At 38.6% G+C, this 11131-nt stretch overlaps 1 protein-coding gene across 1 annotated transcript; it reads left to right on the top strand.

Annotated features, from left to right (window-relative positions):
- The first annotated feature begins 5175 nt into the window (after positions 1–5175).
- Positions 5176–10151, top strand: marc1 (mitochondrial amidoxime reducing component 1). The gene is made up of 7 exons (XM_070842073.1): positions 5176–5500; positions 6541–6711; positions 7280–7442; positions 8472–8615; positions 8929–8990; positions 9129–9200; positions 9640–10151. The coding sequence occupies exons 1-7, from the start codon at positions 5250–5252 to the stop codon at positions 9764–9766; spliced, it is 990 nt and encodes a 329-aa protein (XP_070698174.1). The 5' UTR covers positions 5176–5249; the 3' UTR covers positions 9767–10151.
- Positions 10152–11131: the final 980 nt, after the last annotated feature.

The raw sequence follows: 11131 nt of genomic DNA, 5'->3' as shown, positions 1-11131 counted from the left end.
ATGCTTTTTCATTGTCAGAGATTTAGATGAGCAGGTGAGCTATAAATGTAGTCCCCAAATTCATTCCCTCGGACTATGAGCCTAAGGTACCATTCAAAATGATATCTATTCAACAGCATTAGAAAGCACTGAAGCCCTTAACACATGGGTCGTGATTCTCAATCAAAGTGCACATCTGAGACGTGAATTTACTATATTTCTTTTGACCTGAAGGAGCACGAGGCGTCACAGAAGTCTGACAGTCAAACAAAGCACATCAGCTACTCTGATGTGAAGCGTGCCGAGCTGTCGAAACCACTTGTGGATCAGATTGTCGATGCAAACTATTTTTAGGCGCAGTTTGGCGTGGCAGATGGAACGGGGTTTTCTGTGTCTCAACAATGGATAATAAACTGGTTGTCAATCACAGAAAATTACTCCACAATGGACTTAGTCTCTCTGATTGATGGAAAAGGGAGAAAGAATCCACCATCAGATACTATACCTTGTATTTCTGAGCCTTTTTTTGTGTTGAGTGGTTTATTTTTGCTGTAGGCGACGTGCATCACATTTATTTCTGGCATCTACAAATGAATTTCATGTCAGGAGATTGTTAATCAAGTTTGTTTTGTTTGTTTTTTCATTATGAGGGATTTGATTTAGTAGTTAGCTGCAGTTGAAACATCAGCAGTAACCTCAAGAGAATGCAAATCAGCTGCAATAATATCTTATCAGTTCTGTTTGGACTAATAATAACAATAATGATAATAAACTTCATTTAGACAGCATCTTTCACACAAGAATGTAAGTGAAAGTACATAGATAGATAAAATAGATAAATAACACAGGTATTGTAAAAGTACTCCTTTAGTATATATCCATAGTAAAAGAGACTTTCCAAAAACATGAAAATACTTTTTTAGAAGTCGACACTGCTTTTAAAATCACACTGAAGTAAAAGTATATCAAGTATCATCAAAGTGTATTTAAAGTACCTGATGTAAAAGCAGAAAAACGCTACCTGTGAGTGTTATTATGCATTACAATACTGTTGTGACTGATTCATTGTTGTATCTGGATGAGGTGGAGCTGGTTTTAACAGTGTGGGCTCAACAGGGTCACAAGATAAATCTGAGGACTCATGAGATGAGTAATCAGGTGGAAAAAAAAGCTCTGCTACATAAATTTGTTTTACGTTTTTTGGACTTTTTGTGAACTATTGGACAATTTAATTGCTATAGTCCTCAAAGAGCTATTTAAGCAAAGACACCTGAGCAGTTTTGGGTGGAAATGTCTCTTTAGTGGAAGTGCCAACAACTCATAGACAAATGTGACAAGAGGCCCAAACTAGGCAATTTTATTACTTTATTTATATGTATATTTTTCACAGGAGCCGCAAGCCACTTTAGCAATACATTATACTTTATAAGCTTATAATGTTTATCTTAACCTGTAGAGAAACTAGTAAGAATAGCTGCCAGATAAACACTCAAGTAAAGTACAAGTACATCAAAGTTTTACTTGATGTATGTGCAGTACTTTAGTAAATGTATGTAGTAACGTAACACAACTGTCACCACCAGAGGAAAGTGGGAACTGGAACATCAAAGATTCACCACTGAAATAAATGAAACATCACAGACTGATAATATTCTGAATATCTGAAGGTGGATTTTTTTTCCTTTTCACTTTTTGTTGTTGTTTTGTTTTTTCTTGTTGGGTGAAATACCGACCACACGATACACTGGACAAAGAAACGAGTGCCAAAAATGACTTTTAAATTTGATCTAGATCTGGTGTCTGTTGAGAAACTGATCTAAAAGTGTTAGGAGCATGGTCCTGTTGTGATTATCTGTACTGTAACTTACTGAAAAACATGAATACTGTTTGCACATGATAATGAAAGAAGAACGATGATTGCGTTGCTTTCTGCTTTTCACCTGCTTTCAACAATAAGTGACCCAGAAACAGCCTGTACTGTATATTTCATGCAAGTACTGTATTAGTTTTAAAGTATGACTACATCATGTTGCACTAACAGAAACAGGTTTTTTTTCTCGGAAATAAAATGTTGTTTTTTTAAAGATGTCCAGGGGCGTATTAGTACTTCCACACACAAGTAGTTCTTTCAATAATTGTAAAGAGATGACTATTACTACTAGAGACTATTAAAAGACTAATAAGGCACATCACTTGTAGTTTAAAATAATATTGCACTATTTTTGCCCAAATATAGAAAAGAACATTTATAGGAAACATTAAAAACGTGGATATTTAATCCCAAAACTGCTTTTTTTTTGCAGTTTTACTGCCCTGATCACCAGATAACCACCTTAAATGAATTATGATTTACAGGAAATATGTGTGAAATGAATTTCTGTATACAATATAAGTGCAGTATAAGATGTAGTCATGTGATGTTACCATCTCCATGCTGTTTATCAACATGTGCGGCGTGCGAGAAGCCTGCTGAATGTATAGAAATGGCTGTTTGGTCCAGATGGTTTCCCCCTGGGAATTCTGACTGAGGTCCAGTTCCGGACAACCTACAGCAGGTTAGTCACGAGCGCAAAGTATGGCGCTGCATCATTATGTCATCGTTTGTGGCAGTATGTACAGTATTTCTGTTACATCCAACACTTTATCACGTGGTACAGTCAGCAGACTGTGGACAAAATAACAGAAACAGACAACAAATACTGTTTTGGAAAAGGTGTTAATGTCAGAATTGTTTTTTAAGACTACCAGAGGTGGTGATTCACAATATTTTATGGGTCCGCAATAGCCAAATAATTTACAAAGGGCAGTGTAATTTGGTTCTAATTATAGAGAAAATGTGAATTGGTACACTTAATTAGAGTCTTTTAGTTACAGCACTTATAAACAAGCTTAAATGTCAAATTTCATACATGAAATTCAACAAAAATGAAGAACAAAAGTGTATAATATTAAATTAGTAATGATAATAAGAATTTCTTACAAGAAAATAGTTAATTTCTCCATAATTAGTACCATAATATTCCCAGGAAATTAAAAAGGAAAAATTTTTGGATATTTAAAACCCATAGAATACTGTATTGGTATTTCCAGTATATATATATATATATATTCAAATACCACTTAGCAATATGCATGAGCTTTAATGTAGCTCTTAAATCACCATTTTTATGACTGTACAAAGAGAGCATTGTGAGTTAGGTTAAGTTTGGACATCACACGCACACTTGTCTTTATGCTTCTGTCTGCAGTGCTGCTGTTATCTGTAGATTAGCTTCACTAACTGGTTATTAAAGACCATGTTTGTCTCTTAGATGGTCATTCAAAAGAAAAAAATACTGTATGAAGAAGTCATGGTCTATATCATGGGCCTGTATGTCTACTGATTGTGAGGAGGAATCACTGCTCTATATGATTTTATATGAAAGTAGTGTGTCAATGATGCAGGAAACAGCATCAGTAAAGTGAATTATGAGGATCAGGAAAATCTAATTCAAAAATCTAGTTCTGTGAAGCTATAAATGCATTAAACCACAAATCAAATTGCTGTATGCACCAACACCAGGATTATAACATCAAGGCCTCAGGTGCTGAGAATAGAGCAATTAGGACTTTATGTTTTATTGTCAAAATTTGCTGCTTCGCCACTGCAACATCAAACCAGCTTGTAAGGCCTGGCCGTCTGCCTGTGAGTCTGCCTTCAGCCATTAGATGTGCACAGAAAAGCAACAGAAGGAGTATCCATTCGACAAATCCCTGTATTGACCCCCTGTGGCTGGAGCATCTGCTGTTTTCTACTTTGGCTATAGACCTGAGTATCTATGTCAAAGACAAAAATAGTTCCACTGAGAAGGTCAACTATGGCATTACGTCACCTGGTTTCTTCTCTGTTTTTAGAGAAATTCTGGGCAAGTTAAAGCTGAAGGTGTCTGTCACATATTTTTGCCAATTTGGACCGAGTGTTGAAGCACGCTTGTGTATTTTTAACATGTTTGCTGCACAGATTTAAATTTGTTTTATCTTATCGTGCACTATATTTAATTAGTTTTACTAAATTAAGCATGAACGATTATCTATATGCCTGTTGCTGTCCTACATCTGCCAAGGGAAGGCAAATGTGTTTGATAAAGGCCTGAGCATTAAGACCTTCATTCATATGGAGGTTTAAAGTTCAACAGTTTGTGAAATACTGTTCATTTTATTGATGAGAGAAGGTGAGAAGATCGACACCACTCGTGCCGTAACAGTAAATATGCCTTCAAAGTCCACTGAGGACTTCTGCTTATCTTTGGTTACCGTTAAAACGCTCAATGGCACTTTTTACTGTTAGTGAATATTGTTATACTTCCAATGCCTCCTGCTGGAGAAACGATATCTGTGTTGCTGATGTGTGTCTGTTATGTAACCTGTGAAAAAAGGGTCCAATATTTACTTCTCCCATTAGACTCAATAGACTCAGGACCTGCTGCTGGTGTCCTAAAGTGGCGGGCAGCGGCAGAACCTGTGTGACACAGATACAGGAAAAGACTCTTCAGCGGGCCGTCTCTTTTCTAAACCGTCTCTGACTGAAGCACTTATGACAAGTTTAACGTTTAACCAGATGTTGTTCGTAGCTTTCTTAAAGTGATTTATCTCTGACACTCTGCACAGGTGCTTGCAAAGGGTAATATTAGCTCTTAAATGAAAAATAAGAAACTTAAACCCTGCTTAGGGGTCTAGAAGGGTTCGGTCCATGGTTTGGTGTGACCCTGGAGTCACTGGGACACAAACAGGATGGTTTGTAGGGTCGACCAGTCTAGTCTGGGGGGTCAAATGAGGGCAAAACACAATGAGCGGTGCAATAAAGTGGAAGCAAGAGTAAAAAGTATATGAGAGTGTGGAGATAGTGTGGAGGGAAATGGTTAGAATTAGAGCTAGTGGACTTATTTTACATTTCACAATGAGGAGAAAAGTATAAAGAAAGAGCACCATTATTTAGGTCAGTGTGGTGTGTTCAAATCTGTTCAGTCTTATTAACCATCACGGTGAGTTTAGACCTAGCACTTCTGTTTTATATTCTGTATATAATTTGTTACATATTCTGAATGTTTCTTGCACTTTGGGGTGAAAAAGGAGGTAGGAGGAGGGCAAAATGATCCTGTTGGCTCAGCCTATCACAACGAAGTCCGGAGTGGGTGTTGCCGTTGACGGAGCGTAAGTGAACGCCACACATGGAGTCCACTGTGTTTTTTAACGAAAGTTCAGCGTAACGAAAAAGTCAGTGAGGCTTCAAAATGGAGCCGAGGGAGCCGAGTATGAGCGCCTTGGTCCCCAGTAAGGGAACCGCTCTCCTGATCGGCGGGGTCGGCGTCGCCTTTCTGGGACTCGGTCTCGGATTTAAGTACCTGAGAAAGCCGGAGAAATGTGTCCGTGTGGGCGTCGTGTCGCAGCTCCTGGTTCACCCGCTGAAGTCCGGCCGAGCGGCGTCCGTGGCCCTGGCAGAGTGTCTGAAAGTCGGGCTGAAGTTTGGAGCGCTGCGGGACCGGTGAGAGCTCATGAAATAATAATGAAAGTAGTAAGTTTAACTCGGTCAGAGAGGAGTTTGAGTAGTGGTCTGCTCGTAGAAAACACCTGAAGCCACTAAAGGTAACGGTCACACCAGCTAACACACCTGTCTGTTAGCACACCTGTGTGTTAGCTAGCTGAGGCAAAAGTTGTGTTTTTCCTCATGAAGTTTCTGCCTGTTCAGCATGTGCTATTGTATACTATTATACACCCACTCCAGCTGTAGTAACTTGGATTTTCTGCACACAATATTTGAAGTTGAAGTTGCCTTTAAGTGCCCAACAAGTCCTGTCTCACCTTAAACTGCAGGCTCAGGTGAGATTTGACTTTTATTTCCCAACCCTGAATGTTTTTTCCTGTTGGATTCAGGCTCCACATGGATGCATAACCTCTTAAAACAAACCAAAAAAAGTGAATGACTGCTGTGTTTTGAAGATTTGGTAAATGTAGCCCCTATTTAAGATGTGATTTGGGGATATTAGATTACTATATTTCTATATTTTGCTTAAATTCATTACCTTCTTGTATTTCAGTTCATATTAGTTTATGTTATTACTTGAGAGATTGGACTTTTTATTGTGTTTTGACATAGCATGCTATATTAACTTAACTTTTTAGACAGAAGTGGACATATTTCATTCACAAACATGAGGTAAAATGGGATGTTCATAAAAATATCTATATTTACATATATTTACACATTCATATATAATTTACATACATATTTCTATATATTGTAAATTTCCCCATGGTTGGACTAATAAAGGAATGTCTTGTCTTATCTTTTGTATGTGATTCCCAGATCAATTTCTAATCAAAATGTGATGTAAATCTGGGGTTTATGGATGAGTCAGAGGCGCAGCAGTATCCATGGCAACATGTAATGTCATCCTGTCTTGTTTGCTTTTACGCCCAATTCTTGTAACTTTGCACCAGATCTGTGGGAGCTCGGTACGCAGGTTTAGTGTCGATGGTGCAAATGTGGGAAATCCATGGCGGCTGTGTTTGCTTTGATTGCAGACACTGGATGGTGGTCAAAGAAGATGGTCACATGGTGACGGGCCGTCAGGAGCCTCGTCTGGTGCTGGTGTCTCTGACCTGTGAGGGAGGTGATCTTTGTCTGAACGGCCCGAACATGGAGGAGCTGCGATTCCCCGTCAAACAGTCTGACAACCCCGTCATCAACTGCAGGTTTTACAGTCTAACTGAATCCGTAACACTTTATTTTACTGTTTTTATGCAATCTGCAGTTTCATCAAAGATTTAACCAAAGGCTCTACTTTAATATTTAATATGGTCCCAACCTAATGCTTATTAGTCATCTTTGAATAAATTAAACAGAAAATCACAGTTAAAGCCTGCAGCTAACAGTAATTTTCATTAGCTAATCACGCGGCTTCAAAAAGGTAGGAAACAGTTGTCTTATTTTGTCCTACCAACAGTCCAGAAACCCAATGAGCACAAAAACATTCAGTTCAGGTTATAGAAAACAGAGAAAAGCAGTAAATCCTCACACCTGAGCAGCTGGTACCAGTAAACATTCAGCCTTTTCTTCTTGAAAAATAACTAAAAACAATAATTGATGATCAGAATAGCCTGCAATCAATTTTGCAGTTGTGATATATAGAATTTAGTCGTTTAAGAGCCCAATAATAATAAGATACTATAGTTGTTGTTGATAACACCTGCTTCATTTTAGAAAAAGTTTACACCCTTAATTTGTCTTTGTTCATTATTTACATTTTTCCCAACGCTGCAGAGTTTTTGGTTCTGACATTCAGGGACGGGATTGCGGCGAAAATGTGTCTTGCTGGCTCACTCGTTATCTGGGACATGAGGAAACCTTTCGCATGGTGCACTTTGAACCCCAGATGAGGGCGAGGAGGCCGGTGGAGATCGAGTCTCTTTTCCCACAACATGATGTAAATGGAGTTCTTTGTTGCTTTTCATTCCTGGATTTGAAGGCTTTACCTGTGTGCCTCTCCCTAGGTCAAACATGTCTGCCTCTCACTTGAAGGATAACTCCAGTAATCTCTTTTTTTTAAACTTATTTTTACACGCTTTGGGTTCAAAGTGACTGTTATGTACAAAAGGTTTTGGAATTGGTCCAATAGATTATCTCCACCAAGCTGCCCCCAATCAAAGTAAGTCCACTAAAAGTGCTTCTGTTTGCCACTAACAGGCTCAGAATGTTATTCAAAGGGACTGACAGCATTATGGAAAGGATCCCTACATTGATAGATCTGTAAAATCCTTTGTGTTTAACCAGAAATAGCTGTTTCAGCACTCGGCTCAAAGCTACCAGACTCTGTTAACAAAAACAGTAATTTGAGTTGCTGGTCTGCAGCTGACTCAGTCAGTTAGTTTGTTTGTGTTGTTGTGTGACTTTGGTGGTTTAAAGAGTTAATTCAGATCCAACATAATATTTGTGTAAACAAACTAACTAGTCGATGCAGCAGTAGACTGGTCACTCCTGTGTTCTTGAGGTAAAATTACTGTTTTTGTCAGTGGGGTCTGGTGGGTCTGACTAGCATGATACAATGGCCTCTTCTGGTTAAACAAAAAAGATCTTACAGGTCTATATCTGTGTAGATCATTTCTGTAACGTTCATAGACACTTCAAATAACAATCTGAGCCTGTCACTGCCAAAAACAAGCACTCTTATAGTATTTTCATCTGGCACAATTGCCCTCGAAGATAACATCATGACCATTGTTGCTCATTTGCTGCCAGTTTTGGCTGCTGGTGGAGGTGATCTACTGGACCAATTCCAAAAGTCTGTGTACCTACCAGTCATTTCAAACCTAAAATATGTAAGAATAGTGCCCAGGTTTAAAAACACCGGAATGATCCTTAAATTGAAATACCAAAAAGTGTACATATTTTAAGCTTTTAGCTGTTCAAAGTGTTACAGGGTTTCTATATTCTCACTGTTTATCCATTTATTCAGCAAGTGGCCTACCCAGATGTCGGCCCGGTGATGCTGCTGTCCGAGTCCTCGGTCAAAGATCTCAGCAGCAAGTTAGAGAAGGACGTCACAGTGGAGCGTTTCCGCCCAAACATCGTCATAAGTGACTGCGAAGCATTTGAGGAGGTGTGTTGTTCAGCTTTTACAACCAAGGAACACATCTGCAAATCTTGCTGATTCTACTGTTCGGCTACGAGAGTAGAAATCTCGGCTACATAAACAAAGAAAAACATACCATCAAGTAAAGATTAGAACCAGAAATAGCAGATCTATGTGTCTTTACACTACAGCACACGAGCTTTTGTTTTCTTCTTCCCTCCTGTTTGGAAAACTGATCATTTGGTCCTTTACTTCTGACTAATACCTCGCCCTTTACAGTGTGAGCAGCGTGGACTAATTTTATCTCCAACTCAAAAAACCAACTGCTTTGCTTTTTCAGGATTCATGGGAAGAGATCCAGATTGGCAGCGTGAGACTGCAGCGTGTAATGTCATGTGGACGGTAACAGAGATTTTACAGAGAAAGAATCACTTCAGTTGTCAACAATGAAACTAAAGCTGTCGTGCAGTCAGAGCAGGGGTTTGATTCCCAGGGTACAAGTTAAATTCACTTATGATTCAAGTGCATTCATTTTTCCAGATGTCTTTTCACTACGGTTGACCCTGAAACGGGTATAATCACCAGAAAAGAACCTCTGGAAACACTGAAAAGGTGAGGTTTTAATTCTTATTTTACATTTTGGTGGTTATTTTGGTGGGTTTTCTGCCCTGTTGGGTCATTTTTATTTTATTGTGCAGGTAAAAATGGTTTCCTACAAAATGTATTTTGTACTTTTTAATTTGTTTTGTTTCTATGCTATTTGTTTTATTATCTGTGTAGTTAGGGTTGTCTTTGTAGGAAAACATGCTTTAAACTTTCCTTTTTAAAGTTTATTTAACAGTACGTCTTTCACTACCGCTGAAGTTCTTGTTCTTACAACATTTTTTGATTTGAGTTTTGTGTTATTCTTGATGTATCTAGTCTCTTAAGTGTATTTTTGTGTTTGAGCTTTTGAGAGTTTAATTGGAAACATTGTAAGAACTGAAATATATATTTTCTGATTTCACACCAAAATGCCTTTGAACTCCTTCTGATGATGATTCTCTCACAGCTATCGTCTGTGCAAACCATCGGAGAAGCACATCTACAAGTCGTCTCCGTTGTTCGGACAGCTGCACACTGTGAAGAAGACGGGGATCCTGCAGGTCGGCGACGTGGTGTATAAGATCAGCCGCTGACTGAGGGAGTCGGACAGGAAAAAACACGTCAGCACACATTCTGTCACTTTTTTAGAAGAAATCTTTGCTATTTGCACTCTCACTGCATAATCACTGTGCTAATCCACACTAAGAAAGCACTTAAATAGATGAATAAATGATGTGGATAATGCATCCAAGTCAGGGGGGCTTTTGTGTTTTGTGGTGAGGAGGTTAAAGGGTTAAAGAGAGAAATTAAACTGCCTCAAGTCTTTGTAATATGATACATAACGTGTAATTGTTACTAGAATAAATGACAGAGAAACACCGTTGGGCAACAACAACAACAGAACATTTGGGATGTTACCTTTCTTTTTTTGGCCATAGGTAGTTCTAATTCACACAAATAAACCTTCTTCCCATGTCTTCATATCTTAAGGCATGCATTTGTGATTTAGTATTTTGAAAGTAAATGTTTTGTGTCTTGCTGTCAGAAAAAACTACAGACTGATTTAACTTTTAAATTCAGGTCCTTGCTGTGAATGTTTAAAGGTCGCACAAATCTGTTTCACCTGGTAAATGTTTTCCAGCCACACTGATGTCGTGCACTTGATACGTTTATGTAGAAAAACGTACAAACTTTTACCAGCAGAGGGTCAGTAGGTCACGCTGAAGCATCTGAGAGAAGCAAAGGATCAAACCTGTGACCTTTCCGTTAATGGACAATCTGTGCTTTCCTGTCGGTGTTTCAGACCAGTGAGGACTCCAAGTTACATGACATTTCCAAAAGATTCCCATGAAACTAAACAGTTGCAGATCCCAGTGAGACACATATTCAGTTAAATGCTGTACAATGGCCAGTAGGGAGCAATGTACCTTTACTTCACCACCACTAGTGCCTATCGAGGGGAGAAAGATATATCTGGATGTCTTTATATACTCTTACTTACTTCTTTTCTACTCAGATTTCAGTTCTTATCAGCTTTTTAAGTTTATTCTATTAAACAATGAGTCAATCCTGTTGTTGTCTTAAATAACTCCAACATTTAAGTTAAATTCATCTTTGCTCCTGAGTCAAAATGGACCCGAGCAGGTTTGGTTTTTGCGGTCAGTCCCAGATCATCGTCTCTGAACTGAGACTAAGTTGTGGAATGGTGCCACATTTCTCACCGAGCTGTGAGAGATCTTTGCTCATAATGATGTTAAAGCAAGAGCTCTCCGCTTGCATTTTACAGTGGATCTGTTTTTATCTGAGAGCTTGAGCCATTTACTGGATCTGCTCCACTTAAGTAACAGAATAATAAATAGCTGTGATCTGATTTAGGCTTCTCTTATATTACTGTCAATGGTTGTGATCTTATAGTAGAAAAGAGTTTACTGTCGTACTAGCAGCACTCTGAGGACGTA

Source organism: Pempheris klunzingeri, chromosome 13 (genome assembly GCF_042242105.1).
Source record: "Pempheris klunzingeri isolate RE-2024b chromosome 13, fPemKlu1.hap1, whole genome shotgun sequence".
NCBI classification, from domain to species: domain Eukaryota; kingdom Metazoa; phylum Chordata; class Actinopteri; order Acropomatiformes; family Pempheridae; genus Pempheris; species Pempheris klunzingeri.
Note: the sequence above shows the minus strand (reverse complement) of the source record. Positions and strands in the feature narration are given on the sequence as shown.

What these genes read in the sequence shown, in the direction of transcription:
- marc1 (XM_070842073.1), top strand. Translation starts at nt 5,250, where the DNA reads ATGGAGCCGAGGGAGCCGAGTATGAGCGCCTTGGTCCCCAGTAAGGGA. An exon ending in AACCCCGTCATCAACTGCAG is followed by an intron (nt 6,712 to 7,279) that starts GTTTTACAGTCT and finishes CCAACGCTGCAG; the next exon opens with AGTTTTTGGTTCTGACATTC. An exon ending in CTCTTTTCCCACAACATGAT is followed by an intron (nt 7,443 to 8,471) that starts GTAAATGGAGTT and finishes CCATTTATTCAG; the next exon opens with CAAGTGGCCTACCCAGATGT.